This window comes from Stegodyphus dumicola, chromosome 2 (genome assembly GCF_044657685.1).
Source record: "Stegodyphus dumicola isolate Sdum_Otavi_A_Nest chromosome 2, ASM4465768v1".
Classification (NCBI taxonomy): Eukaryota; Metazoa; Arthropoda; class Arachnida; order Araneae; family Eresidae; genus Stegodyphus; species Stegodyphus dumicola.
In genome coordinates this window covers 19,613,510-19,638,612 of record NC_140769.1, presented here as the reverse complement: position 1 = coordinate 19,638,612, position 25,103 = coordinate 19,613,510, and the positions used below count along the sequence as shown (strand labels likewise).

At 32.0% G+C, this 25,103-nt stretch overlaps 2 protein-coding genes across 2 annotated transcripts in view; one reads left to right on the top strand and one right to left on the bottom strand.

Annotated features, from left to right (window-relative positions):
• Nucleotides 1-2,614, top strand: part of LOC118199836 (uncharacterized) — a 39,608-nt gene extending 36,994 nt beyond the window's left edge. The window contains exons 3-4 of the mRNA XM_035371695.2: nucleotides 1,532-1,736; nucleotides 2,354-2,614. Of these exons, the coding sequence (XP_035227586.1) occupies nucleotides 1,532-1,736; nucleotides 2,354-2,559 (411 nt within the window). The 3' untranslated portion in view covers nucleotides 2,560-2,614. The remainder of the gene's footprint in view (nucleotides 1-1,531; nucleotides 1,737-2,353) is intronic.
• Nucleotides 2,615-12,005: 9,391 nt separating this feature from the next.
• The window catches only part of LOC118199834 (PSME3-interacting protein), a 48,322-nt gene continuing 35,224 nt past the window's right edge, over nucleotides 12,006-25,103 (bottom strand). The window contains exons 4-5 of the mRNA XM_035371693.2: nucleotides 14,743-14,789; nucleotides 12,006-14,183 (exon numbers count right to left, since the gene is read on the bottom strand). Of these exons, the coding sequence (XP_035227584.1) occupies nucleotides 13,942-14,183; nucleotides 14,743-14,789 (289 nt within the window). The 3' untranslated portion in view covers nucleotides 12,006-13,941. The remainder of the gene's footprint in view (nucleotides 14,184-14,742; nucleotides 14,790-25,103) is intronic.

Here is a 25,103-nt window from a genome sequence, read left to right as displayed (position 1 = left end):
TTCGATTTTTTTTGCAAAACAGTGTATATCCAAATTTATGGAACTATTTTTAGTTGCATGAAAGAGATCAATGACATGATAGGGGACAAATAAACCCACTTTTAGATCCAAACCATTAAAAAATCAATGCCGAAACTCAGAAGTTGCGAGGACCCTGTAGATAGGATGTACATCTTATTCAAAATAATGAATGGAACTTTGTGAATACTTTGAATAATGTACATCTTATTTAAAATTACGAATGAACTTTGTGAATACTTTGAATAAATATTAAAATTCTAAATATTGATTTAACGATTTCTCAACTTCCCTTCTTTCCATTTATTACACTATCAATTCAAAATTATATGGTTTTCTGAAGAAAGATTCTTTGATACTGTTGGTAGGCCTGTGTCAGCAGGAAATTTACTCCGCTACTACCGGCACCCCGATTAGGGAAACACCTCACATGGGTAACCTCAGATGTGGTCACTGGTGTCTGAAATGATTGTATTTCAATTCCTGACCTGAGATATGTTATGCAATGGGAAGTACCAAGTTCTGATGAATTTGCCGCGAATAGCATGCATTGATACGGCTGTCTTAAAATATCATGCTTCATTGAGCGCACCAGGTAGGCGAATGCTGAAATGCGGGTCCAGAGGACAGGCTTTCTGGTGAAAGGGACGTGACCAATAGTCACGTGTGACAGTAACAGCCATCACAGATGATAAGCAATTATATAGCAAGCACTATGTGATGTGAGTATATTAGATGGAACAGAGTTGGTGAAGTCACATGTGCAGGAGTCAACGAATCCGAGAGAAAGAGGGTGTGATATAGTGATTGGCTGGCGTCAGTCATGTGGGTGGTCCCCCTCCCAAGTGCTGACGGCCCCTAGTGTTGCTTGAAAATAGGGAGGAAGGAAAAATTTAGATATTAAAATGAGACCCAAAATAGTTAAATATCATATGTAAAAGTACGTGCTGCATAGGGACGTGTTTTTTTTTTTTTTTTTTTTTTTTTTTTTTTTTTTTTTTTTTTTTGTGTGTGTGTGTGTGATGAAGAGTCTTTACGTCCATCCACTAATAACTGCACTATTTTATCTCTCATCCTATCTCAAGTCAACCGCTAAGATCCTGACTAGATATCACGGCTACCAGTAGCCCAACATGCACGACTTAATACAGTATAGTTTTCCAAAAAGAATCCCTCCACCCATTCACCAATGCCTGCATTATTTTATCACTCTTCTTATCTCTAGCCAACCATTAAACTTCTGACTGGATGCCACACTTACCACTAGCCCAACACGGGTGACTCGGGATCGATTTTTTTTTTTTTTTTTTTTGTCTCGGCTCTTCAGTTTTGTTTTATCGGTTTTAAAAAATACATTCATAATGGAAAAGTAAATGGAGGATGCTAACAAACATATTTCTTCTTTAAATATAAAATCAGACAGACTTAAAAAATTACATTTAAAAACTTTTATGAAAACTGAATGGAAAATATGTTAAAATACACTATTGACTGATAAGAATTGAAATTACAGTTGCATACGATGATGAGGTTTACAGCAAGAGATGTCACTTGGATACGTCCAACTCCGCAACCAGTCCCATCAATTCCTCGCTGGGATCCGATGAGCAGACGATTCATTGGTAGTGGTGGACGACGTAAAATGAGAAATAACCTTACAATTCCTTCTCAAGAAGAACCTACAAGACCAAGCAGAAGGCGTACTTGGATGCAAGATGGTAAGTTTGCAATACTTAAGTCAAAATGTAAAGATATCTAGCCATATACACAGTGGTTGACAAAGTTTGTACAAAAATAAAAAATTGAAGATTACAATATTTTACTTCTTAACTTTCGGTATACAACCCTTATAAACAAATATAATGTTTTAACATTTAGTGCACAACCCTTGTAAATCTGTATAATACTTGGAATATTCATACAGCAGCTTGATTACTTCGTACAACTGTCTTTTGGACAATTATTTAAGCTTTTGGTTAAAGTTTACATAATCTCTTCAATGTTAATATAACAATGATAGTTGAGGTAAGATTTCACTTTAGGAGAAAGGAAGTAACCTGCAGGTGCCAAATCTGTGAACTGTGTGGATGAGAATCAAAAATGTTTTCTTGCTGGTAACTGTTTGATGAGAATAATGAGATCGCGGTATATATGTTCCATTTATTTCTTACTATAATAAAAAGAGATTTCTATGACTTGGTAAATCTGACATGCAAAGAAAATTAATTTCAATAATTCTGAATTCATGACACTTTGACAAATTTTACTCTTCCTTGATCTGTAACTTAAGCTATCTTTACAAATCAACAACTTGATGATGCTTTTATCATTGCAGGAGGTATGGTTCACAGAGACAGACCTCAAATAAATGGAGCAGTGCTCCACGCAAGAGATGCTTTAGGCATCAACAATGATGCTGTAGATCAAGATGATGGTTGGAGGAATGTACTCTTTCAAAGGCAGATTTTTCGAAACCAGCATAACCAACACAGGCCAAACAGGCTGTCAGTGTCTCTGGATAACCTATCTGTCAATGATTAAAACTGAAAAATCATTCTATTATCGACAAATTTTTAGCCAAATTAAGATTAATAAAAAGGATTAATAGTCTATCTTTGTATGTGCATTTCTTCTTTCAGTTTTGAAGCCTTTTTCAGCACACATTTTGCACTTATTTTGAAACACTGATTTGCATTTGCAGTGTGTTTAGTCCCAAATGTAGTACAAATACACTTCGAGCTGTACATTCAGATTTAGAAAGCGAAATAGATAGTATTATTTACAATGCACAATAAATTGTTTTGCTACTCAATACAGTGAGAATGTTAACAAAGAAAGCCTATAATAATAATCCATAAAATCCGACTGTACAAATTACAGTGGGAAAAAAAGAACAAAATTTGTTTTCATTCTTTTAACACAACGTATCAGACAAATGAACCAATCTTCCCATTTTTAACTTACTTTGGATAACATCTCATAAACCACTCAGAAAAGATACCAAAATGGCCAAACATCATCAAACACGAAATAGCTTTTTACCAGATTTATACAAGTGTTACCTTTTGATGCATTTTTTGAAACTCTTCAGCAACCAAACCATTGAAATGCAGAACAACACATTAATCAAGAATTAATATGCAAGATTTCTTGCTCATTAACCCATTACTTTAACCTTTATTTTCATAAGGATGTAAATTTATTTAATGTACAGAAGAAAAGAGTTCTTTTAGTTACAGGAGTGCTTTTGGCAGTGATTACGGATATTCTATGTAGTAATTATGCTCAGCTTAAATTTATCTGGATTCACTTATAAGTACACAGAAGTAAACATAGCCTTTTGTTAGCTATGTTTACTTCTGTGATTAGAGGACTAGATAGGAGGGCTCTGCCATGGGAATTGCATATTTTAACTATTAAGTTTAGCTTTGATGTTCTGAGAAACCTGCAAGATCTCACAAGCCCAGAAGCATCACAAGCTGCCAGAAATTGTTCTGTTAATTATACAAGTTGTTAAGTTGACATTTTAACAGAAAGGCTTATTTTAAACCTTCTTCTGAGCTCGTGGTTATTTCTCTGGAAGACTAAGATGGGGGAATAAGCTGCCTGACTGTCTATATGGATCCAGAAGTTAGCTTTGGGACAGGCTGCATATACTAGTGTCCAATATGAACACTGTCTGAAGACTCAGAAACGTTTGTATATTAACAATGAAATAAAAATATTTGTGTTCAAAAAATAATTTTTTTTATCACCAATACGCTCTTTTCCGTTATAAGAACATTAATAACAATAATGTAAATAACTTGTAGCTTCATACAATGTTATACTCTTCCCAGTATCCAAACTAATATGATTATTTGGAAAAGCTGTTAAAACAAATCAAAGTATTATTATTCAGCTACATCCCAGTTCACTGGAATTATTTGCATATTCTTTTGAGGAGCATAAGAAGGTTAAGATAAACATATTTACCCTCAGCACACTTCCATGAAAATATTCATAAATTTTCACCTGTACTACATCTATTTCCATGATAGGTTATGGTGGTAGAACCATTTATTGATAAGCGTTGTAAGAGAGATAATTTTTATCATTTGGTATCAAAATAAGAATCTTCATCAATGTGTACTTCGACAAAAGTATGCTCAGAGTCTAGAAGCTATATACATACATGGATTAAAACACAGCAGATCGAATATAAATTAATCAGAAAAATTACAATCATTAAAAAGAAATTCCATTTTCTTTTGCTTCCAAAATTAGTGATCGGTTAAGTCTTCTAAAACTACAACTGAAAAAGAGAATCTAAATTCAAACAAATTAAAATTAGAAGATTTGAAAATTTATCAGGAACATGAGAGATGAGATGAAAAAATTGGGAGTTTCCTGGTTTTATTGGAAAATCTTGCAACTCTATCTTTTGATTCACAAATGAGTTCTTTAATGATAATGCAAAATGCAAGTTCCTTGTCTGGGTACTAATCACACCATAGGTTTTCTGCAAACAACAGAGAGCACTACAGACTTACATCAAATGCAAATACATATCGAAATTTCAAATTCTGCTATTAAAAAGCTTAAAAAATATGAACTTTAAAACCAAAAAATTGAAAAATCTCAGTCAGAAATGTTACCCTATGATTGCATAAAACTATTAACAACTTCAAGTGTTAGCCATGTCAATGAATCCCATTTCATAGAAAAGTACACTGCTCAAAATAAATAAATAAATAAATAAGACGGTTCTATATCTCCCATTCTATTGGGCCGATTCACGAAATTCAAATTGCGTTCTTCATGTCTCGAAAGCGCAATTTAGGATACATATTAGATTTATATATAGCACTATCCTAACATAGGTATTTTGTCACAAAATCGAACTTTTTCTAAAATAACATACCAATTTTTTTACATATTTCGATTCTACGACTCAAATTATGCCTAAATATTAAATTTTGTAAAATTTGGTGCGAAATTTACGGAGAAATTCAACAATTTATGTTGGCGCTTTTTATTCAGTTTGAGCCAAAATTAGTTCAGTTGGCGAACTTCTTAATATGTGGCAACCTATTTTCATTTCCAGTTTTACATAGTGCGTGACAGAAAAAAAAGACTCAATCGTTCCTTCTTTCAAATAATGTTCTTTATCTTATATTTTTAATTATAATTGTTATTAATTTTAAGCAACTTTTTTCTTTTTCGAATTTATTTTAATTGTTTACGTTGCATAGTTTCTTTCGAATAACTGTTTTAAAAATTTCTATTTACTTATTTGAACTGCGTAGTTTAAATCAAAGGCGCATCGTTTATTTATTTATTTATTTATTTTCAAATAGTTTTCTTTATACTATATTTTTAGTCATAGTTGCTATTTTAGGTAATTTTTTAAATTTTAGACTTTTGTTTTAATTGTTAGTGTTGCATTGTCTTTTCAGATAATTATTTTAAAATTTTCTGTTTATTCATTCGAACTGAGCATTTTAAATATATTTATTAGTATAAATTTTCCAGAATTTGATTTTATTTATTTGAATTGCGTTTCTTTCGGAAGAATACTTTGTGACCCAGACTACGAAGCATTTAAAAACTGCATATATTAAAAGAGAAAACACAATAAAGCACAGTTAACACGCCTTTTAGCGTGCCGTTCGGAAAAGATATATAAATAAGAGAGATGTATAACCGATATTTTAACTTAGGATGAGTTGCATACACTGCTTTAAACAGTTTTTCCGCAGTCATTCTGCAAGTATATTAAAAAGCACCCAACTTTTCGAAACATCTTGGTATTTCTGACAATCATTTTGAATAAAGTTATCGCCTTCCATTTCATAAAGGCCCACAAACGGCCTAGCGGTAAAGTCCCTGAACACTGGTAGTTCACTCCGCGGTTCGAATCCCGGTAAGCGGGCTGGTTCGCATGGGCGTTTTCGTGGATGTGTAACGTGTATTGCAGCTCGTTTCCCTTAGAAATTTCTTCACGAAGGCATCCTTTCTTTTAGGCAGATAGCCCTGCTTTGCCGTAACCTAATAATCCAAATCAATCCATTTCATCAGAGCCTTTATCAGTCTTTAGAGGCTAAGCATTTTGAAGGTATGAGATAAAAGGAAAGACTGGTTTCATGAAGAGGTTTTGGTTTAATTAATTATGACAAGGTACACTGGGGCTATCTGCCTCAGTGGAGGACTTTCTAAGGGAAACTGGCTCGTATACACGTCACACATGGGGAAAACCCACGAAAACGCTCATGCAGCCAGCCCGTTCGCGGGATTCGAACCTCGGACTGAACTACCAGTGTTCAGCGACTTTACCGCTCGGCCGCTGTTTCATCAGGAACGGAAAAAAAAAACATCTTTAGGTGACATCCACATACATCACTGGATAAACTCCTGAATCTTCAAATAATTCGACTGAAAAAATCATGGGATTCACCATTTATGATACGATATGATGTTCTATAACGTAATTTACACAACCATATAGTTTAAAACCAGTCGCTCTTCACTTTAATCTGCAATGATATCGATTTGTCTTTTCTGTTAACACAAGCTCAATTGATGGTATTTGCTGGTGTACACGTCCAAGTAATTTCTCTTTGAACACCTAAATTCTTTGAAGTATCCTGAAAATATATTCAAAAGCGTCCAACTTTTTGAAACATCTTGGTATGTCTGACAGCCAAATTTCCCTGCAAATTTTTGCTTACTTTTCTCCCTAATTTTCTTCTTTCCTTTTACAGTTATTTTCAGTGCTCACACAAGAAAATTAAGATTTTTCGATTGCTAGACTTCCATACATTTTGCATTCTTGTCAATTTTTTAAAATATCAATTATATGAATTGCGTTTCAGCTAAAGACAGCTTTTCATTTTCTAGTCATTTTAACTATAAATAAAATTTAAAGTGAAGTCCAAAGGATAAATATTTTAATTAAAAGATTTTTGCTAAATGACAAAGAAATAAAACAGTCCAGCAGTGTTTATTCTGTACCACCGAGTAACCCGATTCTTATATCGACTGAAACAACCTAAATCATATTAAATATATAATGTTTTTTATACAATCTATAACACGAGAGAAAAATTAGCTTCTTTAAACATTCTTTCTAAGAGGATCAATATAAAAATTTATATTTATATGTATATTTTTAAAGCTGGGACTTCAACCAAACTGTCAAACTTTTAAAGTTTAATTTACATAGTGGTTATAATTAAAGTTCAACTTTGAAATGGTCATAAAAGGAAAACTAACGGACCAAATGTTAACACACTTGGGAATCGTGGAAAGGATGTTATGGGAATTTATTTATTTATTTTCCGTGGGGGGGAAAGAGTTAAAAAACTCACCACTAGGGGAAAATGGCGCTGTATGCAATATTGTTAAATGAAATAAGACATGAAATCATCGGTTTAAAATGTGTTTAATCGTTTCCGAAACGTGTTACAGAGCATGCTCAATGTAGCGTCCAGTATTTTCCGAAAACAAGCTGTTACTGTATTCTCAACAGCAGCTCTTAGCATATCAGGAGGAATGTTAGGGACATGTCAGTGTATCACATTTCTCATTTCTGCCAAATTGTTTAAATTATCACCATAAACAATGCTTTTGAGATAACCCCATAGCCAAAAGTCACAGAGGTTGAGGTCTGGTGGAAAGAGGGGAAGTGTTGGCTTATAAGACTTTCATTCGTGAAATGTTGCCTAAGTAACTGTGCGACACATATGAGGTGGCACCCAGCCCTGCATATAATCGTAGTATCTAAAATGCAATCAAACTGCAGTTCATGTATCATGAAACATTTTAACATTTACTCTAAGCGATCTGCAATCACAGTGGTCCAGCTGTCGACTGCTTAGAGAAAAATGGTTCAGTTATGAAACTAGCTGTCATTCCTCACCAAACGGTGTGGAATGACTGCTATGCAATCGAATGCAGTAAGAGAATGCAATGGAACTAGGTAGATAACACGAGGGATTTATTTGGCGCAAATCGATTAAAAGCGTTTTGAATCAGTATCTTCATGTTTTAGGGCTGAATTCAGGATTCAAAAATTACAAATTAGCGATCAGTAAGAAAACGATTTCCAGATTGTATGCACTTGTGCGAGCGATTTGCGATCTCACATTTTCTAATCGCTAATTCGGGGTTTTCACGGACGTGTGTGTGTGATTATGGCAAAGCCTCCAGGGCTATCTGCCTAAGGGAAGGGGTGCCTTCGCGGAGGACTTTCTAAGGGAGACTGGCTCGTATACACGTTACACGTGACGAAAACGCCCATGCAGCCAGCCCGTTCGCGGGATTCGAACCTCGGACCGAACTACCAGTGTTCAGCGACTTTACCGCTCGGCCGCTGGTGGGCCCGGTTTTCACGGACGAATTTCTCCCTTACACGAATGGGGGCCCACCAGCGGCCGAGCGGTAAAGTCGCTGAACACTGGTAGTTCGGTCCGAGGTTCGAATCCCGCGAACGGGCTGGCTGCATGGGCGTTTTCGTGGTTTTCCCCATGTATAACGTGTATACGAGCCAGTTTCCCTTAGAAAGTCCTCCACGAAGGCATCCCTCCCCTTAGGCAGATAGCCCTCGAGGCTTTGCCATAATCACACACACACACACTCTTACACGGATGGCGCACTCGACTTTTATCAAATTTAACGCCTTTAAATGGTAATTTGCTCACTTCAGAGTTTCTTAAGGGTATACAACATATTAAGCCCGTGTAACAAAAGGTTAAGTTAGATTCTGACCCATGTTTCGTTTAACAATATTGCATACAGCATCATTTCCCTCCTGGTGGTGAGATTTCGAACTTTTTTTTTTGCGGAAATTAAATTCCCATGACCTCCTTTACACGGTTACAAAGTATAACATTTAATCCAGTAGTTGTACTTTTATGACCGGTTTAAAGTGGAACTTTATAACCGCCCTGTATATTATTAAATTTTAATTGAAGCTATGCATTATATGTATACCATGCGTAAGATTTTTGCTTTTATGAAAAAAATAAAGAGTCGAAGTAAATGTTCTTCGGATAATGGACCAAAACTGAAAAAAATGTCCCCTCCCTCCGAAAATAAAATATTGAAACTTCGACCTTGAATTTATTGGATTATCGAAATATTCAATTTGACATATCTTCTAAGTCCTAGTTCCAACAACAATTCCGTCAAAAATTCCGAATTACTTAAGCTGAAGTAAAAGATTTAGTATATATTCACTGTATGTTAATAAAGTAATCAGAGTGTAATAAAAATAGATTATAGAATTTACGCTGATGCAACTTTTTGTCTGACTGCACAACTTGTAACGGAAGACAAGGTTTGTAGAGATCTGTTTTTGACATGCCTCTAAAAGTAGATGTCATATTAATTTTGTCTCTTCAATGTCAAAAAACTTTCCTTTGAGAGGCAACTTTAGTTTTTGGGAAAGAAAAAAATCACAAGAAGACAAATTTGAAGAACATGCAGGACGATTGAGTACACATACTTATTTTCGGAACACAAGCGGTTCTCCGACTGGTTATTAAATAATGAAAAGATGCATTGTCATGCAATACAGAAGATTTGGAATACGTTTTCTGGCTGAATAACGTAAGATTAAAAGTCATCTGCTTAATTCACATCCATTTACAAGTCAACTACTCGGGCAATTGCACAATCTTTTTGATCCTGAGCTTGTAAGACAAACCTAATATCACTGGATTTAAACACTTCTTTAATCTTCCGAGAACATTCCTTCTTTAGTTCATATTCCAAGAATATTAAGTAAATACTATTATTGCAAAAGAAATTGAATATTCATTTGCACTACGGCTTGGTAGTTTACTAACGAGTTAACAAAACTTAAATTCTACTTTTTGTGTCTAAGAATACAACAATATTTTAAATATTTACAAAAAAAAAAAAAAAAAAAAAATTAAATTGGAGCCTCACCAAGTTGCCTAGCATTTGAAGATTGTTAAATACTAATTGTTTGTTGCTAAGTCTAACCCAGGCTGCATAGTTGGTATTCGTAGTTTTCTAGGTTCTTTTCACAAAGGTTCTCTTTGAAAGCATCTTAACCAAATAGCTCCCATGTTCTTTCTATGTTCAAATAACCAACTAACCTAGTTTAAGCGCAATTTCCAAGGAAAGTTACTAGCAAAATCCGAATACTCATCAAAAATCATACAGCTTGCCAATCGGGAGTAACATGAAAGATACGTCACCAATAATTGAATTGCTGTTACAGTACGCTGTTTCTAAACTTAGGTGGTCCTTAATTAAATAATTCCTTAATTAAATATAATTGATTTGTAACTTCTACTAGTGCTCACGGTAAGAATTGAAGTGCAAATAAATAATATCGTGTGCAATCTTTATTAATATAAAATTAGAAATATTAGCATTCAGACAGAAAGTTTTTTGAAATATTTGCAATTACTTTATAAGAAGAATTTATTAATAACCGTAATAATTACTTATTATATGACTAATGATTAGAACTCAGTTCTTGAGAATTACATTCTAAATTAGAATTTTAAGGATATAATTAAAATATGCTACGCATAAAAATACATTTTAGGATAAAAAATGAGTTGATTTTTTATGTTTAAAAACTTCATAAATTCATTTAATAAACATAGTACCCTCTGTGTTAATTTAATCCAGACTGTTGAGTGCCGTTTATATAATTATTCTTACTTGTCCACAGAACCTGCTGACTTATTCAGCCATTAAGTAGCTGCAGATCATTTCTACACAACCACTGAACTTCCATTAGTTCGGTCTCTAGAGGGTTGTATGTTTATATCATAATTTGACTCTTATAAAAATGATTATTCTAAATCTTATGTTTCTATAAAAATATACTGTGCTTTAAAAATATGGATGATAGTAACAGCCGCTCTTTTAGCCACTTCATAAGCAACAGCTTGTTTAGAAATAAATTATGCAGTTAATGTCATAAAATATTTTCCTAAAATTCAAATAAACATCAAAGGAAAGTTCTCAGTTTTAGACAATTCGATTTAAACGAAGTTAAAGTAAAGTAGCAGATGATAAAATGCCGAAGATAAAAATTTACTCTAACAAATATTTTTTTTAAAGGAAGAGAGAAATTTAAAAAAAAAAAAAAAAGGTAAAAAATTTGAATAATATCATTTATAATTTTTAAAGAATAGCTTTTCATAGAGTATTCATAAATATATATTATGCATCATTGAGGGAAAACATTTCATATAATTAATTCTCCATAAAATTTTATTTGAAATTTAAGGTTAAAAATAGCTGTGGCAATTCACTGTAACAAAAATCCATAAACCACATTTGGCATTATTATTGCTCAAAAAAAAGATGCCAAGTTTCAAAACGTGAAAATATGTAAATTCGTGTATATCTTAGAAAATTTTGAATAAAAAAGTATAATTTTTTGCAGGTATGCTTAGAAATACACCTAATTTAAGATGATGGCAAAAATTTTATAGGTTATAATTCAAAATTTTTTTCGAAAAATTTATAAAAATTATTTAAAAATAGAAATTTAAAAAATAAAACACAAAAAAAATGGGTAAATTTTATTTGGAATGAACCTAAATTTTTAAATGTGAAAGGAAAAATCAAAGAAGTTTAATAAAAAAAGAGATATTAATAAATATTTGCCAAATTTAATTAACATTGAGGAGCTAAAATTCTGAGAGCTAATAGTTTAAAAACTATTTGTACGATTTTTTCAAAACTTGGTATTCTGGCATAATTTGAGTCGTAGAATCGAAATATGGAAAACAATTGGTATGTTATTTTAGAAAAAGTCCGATTTTGTGTCAAAATACCTATGTTAGAATAGTGCTATATATAAATCTAATATATATCCTAAGTTGCGCTTTCGAGAGATGAAAAATGCAGTTTGAATTTTGTCAATCGGCCCAGTAGAATAGGAGATATAGCACTGTCCCATTTTTTTTAGCAGTGTATATTAAATTAATAATTTTAGAAATTAACTTCACTCATACAGTCATTCTTTTATTTTATTGAAAACAAAGCATGAGAAAATAGATAACAAACAAAATATTTAATTTACATAACAGCAGTGATAAAAACATTTACTGTTCAATAAAGACTTACACAAGTGCAACTTAAAATCAAGGGAAAGGAATCAATTAGCTTTACACAGTTTTATCAAATAAAATGATTAAGAACTTAATTTTTTATCATTAACATAAAAATCCATTTTTACTGAGTAAAGCTCTTAACTGATGAAAGAGATGCATGCCAATTTTAATTAACTGGAAAAAATTCAACTTTCCTTTCTTGATAATAAAATTAAAAAAAAAAAAAAAAACATTGACTTTAAAGGAATAGTAATTTAACTGCAAAAATTATTCTGCACATGTGCACTTGTTGAACTTAGATAGGCACAAGAGACATTTAGCACCATACACTAAAGAAAAAGAAAATCAATATCATAGTAAAATGTATAAAAACAACTGAGCATTGTAACAAAATTAAAGTCAATGAATGTAACTAACAAACTGGTAAAATGTATAGCTTCAAGAAAAATCTAATTGATCACAAGCAACTGCAGAAAATTCTGAGATAATTTTTAGTGACATCTAAAAGAATAATAGTGAAAGTGAAAAAAATTATAAAGCTACAACATTTGCTGCCAGCATGGTTTTGTGAGAATCCAGTATTAGCCTGCTCGTTGCCATCGCCTAATGGCATGATCTCTTAGTAAATATTGTAACTGTACCATCCTTGCTTTGGTACACTTGAACCTGATCAATTGCTTACAACTTAGAAACCATATAGTGTACCACATGGGAAAACTAATTAGCCTCTCCAGTCAATATGGGCATCTGTTTATGTGAATGCACTAGTTCATTGTTGCAGTACAACCCTCCTCTAAGCACAATAATGTTCAATAAGGAAGGATGCAAGAGATCACTGTGATTCAGCACGTCTCATAGGCTGACTGTAAGACCTGTGCATTGATCTAACTAGTTGGCTGCAGCTCCTAATGCAAACATGCCTAGTTAACTCTCTTTGATATTGTCTGTAACTGCTATACTGCTCCTTGTGATATATCTGTATGTGCTAACTGCTATATTGCTTCTTACGATATGTATGTCTCTGTATATCATTGATCACATGGTACATGAGATGTAATTTGTCTTTTTCCCCATATGATGATTTAAGCTAATGTGTCCTTATCCTGGCCACAGTCAACAATGTTTGGGCCTTGTTTCAGCTCGCTATTTATACTGATTGATGGTCCCCAAGTCTTAGAAATAAAGTAACTGCATCATGCTGACTCTTTTTTTTCGGGGGGGGGGGTTAAACTGCAATTTATCCTTCACAAACAATATACAAGTCTGTTTCTTAAATGCATATGCTGAGTGATCTCCACATTGCTGCAATCTTAAGCACTGGGGGAAAAAAAAAAAAAAATTGAAAAGCCTTTGAAATGCTGCATCAAAGAATATATTTTAGGACTGAAAGAGAGAAATTAACATTGTTTATGCACAGCAGTGTACAACTGAAGCAGAAAGACCACTATGTAACCCTTTCTTATAGAACTTAATGTGTGTTATATTTTGCCTCTTAAAGCTCTTTATCTGATCATTTACATTTTAAAAAGAATTTTTATTTAAAGATATTATATATTTGAAAATAACATAAACAAATATGATTATAAAAATCAACATTTTACCACTGCCAATTCATAAAAACACACAAAACAACCAAAAAAAAAAGTTAAAAGCATTTTCATTAGATATATGGAATGACTTAAATAAAAACAGATCACCCATTACTCTCAAAATGCATTTAATGGTTTTTTTTTTTTTTTTTTTTTTTCCTGTAATACTCATATGTTTATGTTAATTGTTAAAATTTAAATTGGCATGTACTCTGACATCTGGCACAAGATTCTTAAAATTTTATCTAAGACCGTTCATGGGTATTATGCACTTGCACATGCCTTCTGCCAATTAAGTCGTATTCACCATCTTTTTCAACATCAGAGTCAGAGGAATTTTCAGAGTCACTACTGTCTGAATAGGCTCCAAGTCCAGGAAGAACTCCCAAACAAGAAATCATATTATTTATATTTCTATTTTTAGGTGCTACTGGTGATTTTTTGGTCTGCTCATCAGCTGCTTGCTCAGATACATTTTCTGCCTTGACTGAAAAGAAAGATATTTAAAGCAAAAAGGAAATTAGTTCACCTCAAGATAAAAATAATCAGAAACAGATTAAGACATGGGCATATATATTTATATATACGTATATGTAAGACATAAAATATGAAAGACAAGTACTAACAAAATTACTAACTTAATTGACAATAGACCTTTTAATTCTTAAATAAATTTTGATATAACCCCTTTAAAGGATTTATGCTGCATCATTTTGACTTCATTAATCTCCAGTAATCTGCACTGCTGTAAATTCTTAGCCAATTGCTGTTCAGGATTAAAATAATACATTCTATAAATAACTCCAGCGCTTGTGATCATACAACAGCAAAAGAAATTCTGTTGCATGATCACTGTCATACAAAAGCAAAAGCTGTCACTTTTTGTAAAAAAAAGGGGGGGACAAGTTATTTGGATTTTTTTAATACTAAATTCCAAAAAAAAGAAATTGCTAATATTTTTCAGTATATTAAAAATATTAAATTTCAAAGTAAACACATATAAAAATATTTTATTAAATCCATAAAGGATTAAGAACATTTCTCACCTGCAGCTAATACTTGTTTCTTCTCCGGGCTTCCTGCTGGAGAAGACCTATTAACACAGACAGACTACTAATGAGATACAAAAATCAAAATAGTTTTTCTCCATCATTACATTTGATTTAAAGAACACAATAGGAAATACATTCTAATATGTTTATTATGCATATGAATGAGGACATGCTAAACTTATCTTAAGCTTTACAATCAATAGCTTTGTGAATATGTTTTAAAAATCTTAAAAAGTAAAACTTAATGCATTCTTTCAAATACATATCCAGAATGGTATCTGATTGAGATGAGTTAAGATTACTTGATTTGTCAAAGTACACGCGGTACTATAAATTTACATATGAAAAAAAACAATGTGTAGTTTTTAACTCTTTCAGATTGGTAGAGGGCAAAATCCATTCCTCTCAATCATTTGAAATACCCGTTTTATGAATTTTTTTTTTTGAATGAATTTCCTTCCCCCAAGCAAAATGCTATGGCATTAACAATAACCTACTTAGGTGAAACAATTACGTCTCTCCTAGAAATAAGTGTTGTTTCATCCACTGTGTGCAGTTAGTTCCCCCTTAGAACAGAATTGCAACTGCGAGCATCAATTGCTAAACGTTGATGCTAATCAAAGGGGAGGGAAGGCACACTAAAATAAGAGAACTACTTTTAGTCACTTCAAAAGAATGACTGGCATGCCATTTAAAAACTCCCAAAACCATAATGTAATAGAGTAATGCACTAACGTTTTGGCACAGAAAGCTGCAGGCAGAGAAGGAATGCAGACATACAGATGACCTGTCGATGTCTGAATGCACTGATGTTTCGATCAACTTCGCTGAGAAAAGTTAAATGGTATATTTGGTAAGAATGCCTATTTAGTTTAAGCAGTCGTTACATGAATAAATTAAAGTTTCAATATACTTTATATGTTACTTACAATACTAGGCGCATGCTTTAAAGATATATAAGGAGACAGATAAATAAATATAGATATATTTAAAATTTGTTAATCAAACTGGATTGGGTGACTCACTCATGGCAATACATACAAGTGTTACTTACCTACAGGAAAAAAGGCTTTCAAGGAGGATATTTTGCAAGTAAATTGACCTACTACACTCCAACAAAAATATATGCTAATAATAGCATAAAAATATCTAATAAGATATCTTTATTTCTACTTCTCTGTAAATTAAACTCATCTATTCTTATTGTTTTCTCTGCAACTTCTTAGACCTCAAACCACACACAAATAATTAGAAAAGGTGAATGTGGAGCTAACTCAGCAAAATTGCAGACTGAATGTAGTTTGTGTTTGCTTTGCTGTGATTGACTGATTCCTGTACTAAGCTGGCAAAAAGTTCAACAGTTAGAAAGGAAAGGTTTGGTGTGATCTTGACAGGTGGTTTGGGGATCAATCTCTAAATGCACTGAGGAAAGGGGAAATTATGCAAAAATTTTTTAAACGTTCAGAACTTGAAGCTTAAAAGCTAGAGGGAAATATGGCATGTTAAACATGAGGAAAAATTGAAGAAGAGGAGGGGAAAACATCTTATGCAGTCAGCCCCTTTAATCACTGTAAATAGAAACCAGGAAAAACTATCAATGGCTTGGAACTTAAGCCTTTGATCAGTCACAATCCAGGTGAGTGGTCTCCAAAGTGAGGTACATTAAATTATACTTGAGAGTACATCAAAGAAGTAAGTAGGCTCATGATTACTTATGAGTGTATGATCATGTATCACGTGAATGTGGCATTCTTACAAGATTATAAGATCCATACCTTTCTCATAAAGTCCATGGTCTATTTTTAATGGGAGAACTCAAAATCATAACTGCATTTAACATTATAATTTTAAAGCACATTCATATTACATTACATTATACCACATTTTATAATATTGCATTGCACTGTATTATATTCACCTTAGGGGTTCATGATAAAAAAAAAAAAATTTGGAGATCGCTGACCTAGATGTAGTCCATGTAAAAATTCTGATATACAAATGATTTAAAAATCAAAGCCAATAACAAAATAGTTGCTCACCACAGTATATGGAAAAGATACAAAAAAGAGGATGTAACAAGAAAAATGATCAAACACAACAGGCATATGCGACAGTAGATAGCTGCATTGCATGAATCCCTATGAATGGCAAGGATACTTCAATCATGAATTTATACATGAGAACCAGTAAATCAGAAGAATTGAGAAGCCACTTGATCAAGTTACTTTTTCTTCCAATAAAGGGTCAAAATAACACAAATGATGATTATGGATGTAGATGTGCCCATCTAAACCAAGAATACTAAACTTTTTTCCTTACATTAACCCCTTTTAAAAGAATGGTTTTCTTTAATTACCCTTTTACATTTTTTTCTATAACATACAGTATACAACATGATAATAATACAAATAATTATACTTAATAACCTAACAGTTAAACTATACTAATGCATCAGTTAATATCAGTTAAACTAGAAATATGAACAGTTTCGAGGGGGGGAAAGAGGTTTATTAGATTTCCCGTTTTATTATTTTTTGTGTATCATTAATATTTTGGAAATATAAACAAGATTTCAGATACAAAATTAGATTCCAATTGCACAAAACTTTTTTTTTTAATTCGTATGATGGCTGTGCTTAGTGCATTTATACATTTTTTTTTTTTTTTTTTTAATATCTGGCATAAAACTACAAAACAAGCTTAATTCTTAAATAACCTTGTTCAAAAATATTCAACCTGTTCCTTATTTTCAATAATAAATTACTGACTTGACTGAAGCCTGCTTCTACCATACAGGAAGAAAGAAAAGTCAATAAGGCTGTTCAGTAACAACTTTTAAATTCCAAAACTGGTCTTCAAGTGTTTTGAATAAGACTTGTACTTGAACAAGCTCATTCAATGCAATCAGTTCTTGCATCATAATATCAAGATTAAATATATTACAGTTCGGCATTTCCATGAGTCCTGCCAGTATATTCAAAATTTTCAATATCTTGAAAGCAAATATTAAAATCTTTTAAATTTTCTATACAGCTGGTACATAACAATATATCTTCCGAGGAAGTTTTGCTTTCTTCATTTATTTTTGGTTGTGTTACTGCATTTCCCTTTTTTATATTGCATTTTCATATAAAAAAATTTTAATTAAAAAAATATGATTGATTTTTAAAATAAAGTAAATTTATTTATTTTTTCCATAATTTTTATATCATTTCTGTCTTATTATATGATATTACTTTATATCAATAATCAATTAACTATCAACTTTACAAAATTATTTTTTTGTAATCAATGGGATCTTCATTACGCTGATTTACTGCCTGTGCATATTCAGCTACTGACCCCTTGATCATCATTCCCTTTGTCTAAAACTTCATCAATCCTCAAGGGCCCTATTAACCCCGTTGAGAAGCCCAGGTCTAAACACTGTTCAAATAACTTGTAAAACAGTATTGTGTTTTAGATGCCTATTTGAAGATGATTTGACTGTGATTTGATAATATTTTAGATACTTTCGCCATGCCAATCAACACAGCTTCATCTACCCATGTATTCAGTTATGAATCAAAATATTCAATGGATATCAATGACCAAGACAGCTCTTAAAGAAAATAGGCAAGCTATTACACAGAATCTGCTTTTATTCTGAAATGCTACTTATTTTCTGTGGTCAGTGGGTTAATTTGTAAACAAAACTTCATGCAAAGTTACAACTGAAATTCAACTTCAAATTTCCCTGATTCTTTACGATCAAACTGAAAAATTTCTAGACCAAGCCTGATGAATTAAATAACAAGTTACGTTAAACAATTAAATAATTTGAAGCAATCACTACAAAACACAGGAATATAAATTTTTAGGTACTTCTCTTGGTATTTGTCTAACCCCAGCGCAAAGTCAACAGCAGTTGGCAGCTAATTTTTCATCAACTTAATATGTGAAAAAAGTAACCATTTTTTAAAAAAATGTCGGTGTGCTGAAAATTATATGAAACAGCAATGAATTAAATTAAAAATGCAAGAAATATCCATAACAAAATAGTAAAAATTATACAAAACAAAGATCCATGATGAAACACTCGGAACTTTATAAAATAGCAACGAATTAACTAAATTTAAAAGCAATAAATATCCATAGCAAAACAACATTCTAAGTCTTCTATCTGTGTGCACAGCAATCTGCTTTAGCTTTAAAATAAAAACCAGATAATAGCAGAATTCCCAGCATTGCAGAGCAAACTGGCACTGCTCTCCATGTACACATCAACCTGTTTCAGCTTTAAAGTCAGAAATTACACAAATTAACTTCATGGAATGCACATTTCTGCACTCTCTAGCAGTAGGTAAAAAGCAAAACTTCTAAAAAAAAAAAAAAAAATGTAATGCTTTCTTTTTCATAAGCAGGCACGCAGTGGCATTAGGATTTGTTACACGAAAAAAAAAAAAAAAAAAAAAAAAACTCCACACACTAATCACAATGAAAATGTGACCTTTGAATTTGAAACTGCATGAATTATTACCACTACCCACAGAAATGGCGATATTGCATGCAACAAGTGGGTTTCCAAATAAATACATGTTTGTAAAATCTGGATTGCTTACTTTGGTGACAATTGCAATTCTTATCAATGTGAGACCGATAATGCAATAATACCAATTCTTATTATGTTTTCAGTTATATTGTATTGTGAAGCAAATGAAAGAAACATATGCAAGGAAATACGCACCCATAATGTAAAAAATATTATGAATTAATTTGCAGACACATCCTTCTTCAAAATAAGACCCTTGGGCAACAACACACTTTTGCCAGCGCCTGTAAAGTTCATTGAAGCATGTCTGTAATCTATTTTTGGCCATGTCCTTTAATTCATCCTGCGATGCACAAGATTGAAATCGACGACACTGCAAGCATCTTGCCAGTTCAGAAAATAGGAAGAAATTGCAGGGTGCGAGATCAGGTGAGTGAGAATAAGGCAAAACAGTTTTTAAATTTTCGCAAGAAAGTCATTGATGAGTAAGGATCAGTGAGCAGAAGTGTTGTCATCTAACAGCACCCATGACTGCTCAACCCACGTTTTTGGTCCCTTCTTACGGACTGACTCACGCAAACGAGGCAGGATTTCGACGTAGATTTCTTTGTCCACAGTGCGTCCTTCAGGAATAAATTCCAGATGCACAGTGCTCTGAATATCAAAGAATATCTCAGCATGATCTTTCCTTTAGAGCGATCTTGGCAGAATTTCTGCTTTCATGGAGATTGTGGTGTTTTCCACATTGTCGATGCTCTCTTGTTTTGCAAGTTGTACAAAAAACACCATTTCTTGTCTCCAGTAACAGTTCTGCCAAGTATGGAAGGATCTTTGTCAACAGCCGAGATTAAGTCTCCTGCCATTTCCATTCGAATTCTCTGTTGGTATACATTTAACATGTGGGGATTGATGTGCTGACACATCCTATGCATGTTAAGATTCTTAGTCAGCATCCGCTGACATGTGGCCTTCGATATCCCGATTCTGCTATTTAGCAAATTGTTTGCTGCCTGTTTGCATGTACTGCTGTAGATACCTTTATGATGTTTTCAAAGGTGTGCGAAGTCAGAGGACTGCCACAGCATTTGTCATCTTCAGCACTTTTCCTACCTCTTCTGAAACGATGATACCACTCAAAAGTTTGTGTTCTTGATAATGTTTCACTTCCGTACACATGCTTCAACATTTTAAAAGTCCCCATAGCACTCTTTCCCAAACGTACACAAAATTTGTTATTGATTCTCTGCTCAATTGACGCCATTTCTTTCTATCGCTGGTTACTAAATGCCTACAAAAAATGCTGTCGTTGCAAGCTTTCGACCACGTGATTTGGCACAATCCACTTTTAGAAAAGGGGAAGGACATAGTAACACAAAAACATTCTCGTAGTCGCACTACTGAAAAAAAAAAAAAAAAAAAAATTACCTTATAGATTCAGTCTGGGACTGTTTGAGTCCTACAACGTATAAGTAAATAAATAAAAAGATGACTTGTACAGTACTTTAAAATAAAAATGACGAACTAAGAATTACAGCGAGTTAAAAAAAAAGTTAATAAATGTAGTTATTTATTATAATGCACAATCATGCTATGTGGCGACTTCAAAATTACAATCCTCATTTTTAAAAGATAATTAATGATGGAGTAGTGATCAACTGCTTTTATTGCAATTTATTTTTAGATGGTACCGCTAAAATTGGTTGCTAACCAAAAACGCAAAAGAATTTTGTCAATCCTGTAGAAGGTACTAATATTCAAGCAACTGAATTGTGCTGAGAAATATTGAAGCTCAAGATTTTGCACAATGTAAGGAGTCTGCATCGTAAATGCTACCATGCTATCTCACAGAAGCATGGTGGAAATCCATTAATATAAGTGATGACTATTTTTTTGTTCAGGCTGCACAACACTTATAACACCAACACCTTCACTTCTGCTTTTGTTTTATTAAATTGGAACACTTTAAATTTAATAGGTTATTAAATTAATTAATGATATTATTTTCATTTATGTTTGTTCTTAATAATTTACATTCATTTTCCCGAGTTCGTACACATTTCTGCACAAGGAAATTAAGTACTTTTAAGGACCATTAATGAAAAAAATTAAGGACCTATGAGCAAATGTAAACTGAATAAATTTAATTAAAAATATTATATCTATGCCTGAACGTGAGTAGGATGCATTATTATTAAACATAACTTAATTAACATAATTATTAATATGTTTGAGAATAAAATTAATTTTATGAAATTTACCAAGTAGCATTAAATAGTTTACACTCATAATAACTGGACATATTTGAAAGAAGATAAGTGACATTTTAGTTACGTTTTACTAACAGTTAGCTTGTTTTTTTTTTTTTTTTTTTTTTTTTTTTTTTTAATGTCACATTTTGTCACATACTTGCTCAGTCTAGAATTTTAGTAAATAGTAAGTAGATTTTATGTCAAGCAGCATAGGTTAAAATAAGCATTAAAATCATAATCAGCATGATTCATAACAAAAGACTGGCTGTTGTCACCACTCCTGCTTGCCTATAGAGATACCTGCTGATCAGAACAAACCTGAAAGGCCTGATGTAGGCACAGTTAGCAAGTTTTGAAAGTTAGCTGACCTCTGTCTGATGCTGTTAGTGTCGTAGTTTCATGTAGAGTTCCAGGGGTTGTGACTCAGTTAATATACTTTAGGGTTCTATTAAGCCACTAAAGAATTAGCGGTGATACGTTGTTTTGCATTAAGTCTCCCTAGATGCAAAGAATAAGTTTCACATGAATTTTTATATTTTTGTGTTTTACCTTGTGACCATGGTAAAGGTTTAACACGTTGAGCCTGGCATCGAATTTGCTGTCCTATCCATTCAGCCGGCAATGATCAGTCGGCTGCAATATTGCCGACTTAAATTATTCATAAATTATACAAAAAGGAAGGAGATGCACATAAAATCCGAAAGTATTGTTCGAAATTTTATGATGACAATTCAAAACTATTTGGATGCAAGATAGCCAAAAATGTTACCAAAATAGTTGTTTCGTATTGAAATATGTGTAAAGCTAAGCCGTATTTTTACTTAGAATGTTTCAATAAATTTCATTAAAATTACATTTGATCACATTTCGTTGAGACTATACTTATTTTTTAACTTTAATACTGTCGGTCCCGCGGACTGATGCCAGCCAAACGAAAATTCCAGTGCCGGTTCCCAGGGACTGGCGCCGGCCTCAGTGTGTTAACGAAAGGCAAAAACTTGCTTTAATATAGAGGGATAATTTTTAAGAAAATGCACTTAGTTATAATTAAATTAGGTATTAGATAACCTTAGTCATTATGGATTTACATAATATCTATTAATTAAATTGATATTACTATTAAATTAAATTTATTTTTTAATAATATTTGTTAAAAAACTCTATTAATATCACGATCTCATAAATTTCACAGTTTAAAATACATGCAATTTATGACATTGATTTTTAAACAATATTAGGATGATTACACATTAAAAGCTACAAAATATAAAACTCAACAAAATAATTATGCGTCTTTTTAATTTCAAGGCCTGCGCACACATTTTGGCTAATTTATATTGATTTCCTTCTCCTTAAGCATGTTTTCTAACAATTAGAAATTTGTCTCAATATGCAAAACAACGTTCTCATTAGTTTCTGCATGTTTTATCTCCTAACTGCCAACCTCTCCACAATGTACTACCTATGAGGGTTTACTTGATCTGGTAAAAGTTAAATAGTCTAACCGCCCCTCCAACAGACATGAAACAAATTATCACTATGTCTGAAAGTAATTATAAATCAGATAATAAATTTAAATAAGCTTCTTATTTAAAAAGAACTTTGAACATATAGGCCTGTTCTTATGCTAACAAAATAAATTACAGTTTGTGATGATATAATTAAACAAGTCAAATTCAAACTAAAAATATGGACTAGTCATTAAATACTATATGATTTAATTTCAATTTAATCTGGTTCAGTAACTCTATTGTCAACAACAGTAATGGAAAGACTAATAATTACAAATTATCAGAGCAGACAGAACTAATGCAGGGAGCAAGTGGAGGTCAGAAACACTCATATTGCACTCCAAAAAACTCAGTTTAAAAACTATCTGATTTGCATTCGAGTGAGGAAATAGAAATGGGAAATTATAGTAAAGGGTAAAACTGTAAGTAACTGGGTAATTTACATAATAATAACTGTACATATTTTTGAAGAATAATTTTCTTTCTCTTTACATATTTAGTTTCTTTTTTCAACATGTTTCCTTTTCACTTTAAATTTTTTGGGATTTAATTAGACTTCTGTTATTCTAAAAGACTAAATACATTTAGAATGTATGGAAAAAGGCCGCTAATTTTATTTCTTTAGTAATATGAACATTCAGAAGAAATATGAAATACATATAGTAAAGTATAGTCACAGAGCTGGTGTGGCATAATTTTTAGAATTTAGGGACACACTAAGCAACAAAATCTAGAAATGGCAAAACTTTTAGAATTTAGAGCAGGCATTGGAAGCAGAATTTAGAAAGGCACCAAGCAACAGAATTTAAGATCCACAGAGACTGTGTCAGGTGTCAAAATGCCTAGTGCCAGCTCTGTGTATGATGCATTAAGACATATTAGATGAATCTTTTGAATTGTCAGTTTTCAATTTCTTTATTAATAAAAAAATTCCTTTCTATAATGCCTGTCCATATGATAAGATTAGAAGTACTTCTGATATTTTCCATGCTTGTATCTAGTGAAAAGTAGAGAAAATAAAGGGAAGATAAAAATGTTAATAAAGCGATTCTAGAATCAGAAGTAAAACATTCAACTATTATGTTTTCATTGTTCTTATAGATGTTCTCCAAAATGTAAGAAACTGCGTGTTACTACCATGGAGACATTTTTCATTTTATCACATTTTTCTGGAATCTTTTAGAGTCATGGGTCTATAAAATTATCTTAAAATCTTTCTAAACTTTCCAAGTTTCAATGTCTAAAATCCTAAAGAAAAATTACCCCTACCAATTCTGTAACAGCAAAAAGCTAGAAATGTTTTTTTAAAAAAATCGCAGGAAAAAAGTGTGAAATTAATTTTATAGAGAAAACTGATGCATTTCTGAGAATTCTGATCATTCTTCCCATGAAAAAATTAAAAAGACATTTTTAATTAATTACACAGCTATTTTGCTTTTGCTAAAAACTATTTTGTAAACTGTGCTTTATAGCATGTCTATAAAGATATATAGTCTATATATATAGTCTATTCATTATTCCTTACTCATTTTTCAGATTCAAAAACTTGTATAAAATGTGGCCAAAATGGAACTTTATAATATGACAGTGAAAAATTAAAATGCTTTATTTTAATGTTATTTCTTAAATATAATCCTAATATATTACCATTTTTTAATGACAGTGAAAAATTAAAATGCTTTATTTTAATGTTATTTCTTAAATATAATCCTAATATATTACCATTTTTTAATGAAATTTATCAATGTTAGAATGTTCTAAAAAATTGTCAAAAAATTCCTAGATCTTGGAATTAAAAATTTTCTACAGAAACCGATCTTAAAATCGCCAAAATGTTGATAATCACCAAATTTAGAACTGTTTAATAAAAGAATTCACATCCTCAAAAGCGGAAAGTTGTTTGAGACAAAAAAATAAAATACTTTTGAAATGCTTATGTTTCACTTCTTGCTCAGAAACTCGAGTAACCCACCATTATTTATATTACAAATAGGAACAAATTATAACTCATGAACCCATTCAAAAAATAGCCATATTTGTCAGTGAATTGTCAAAAATATTCCT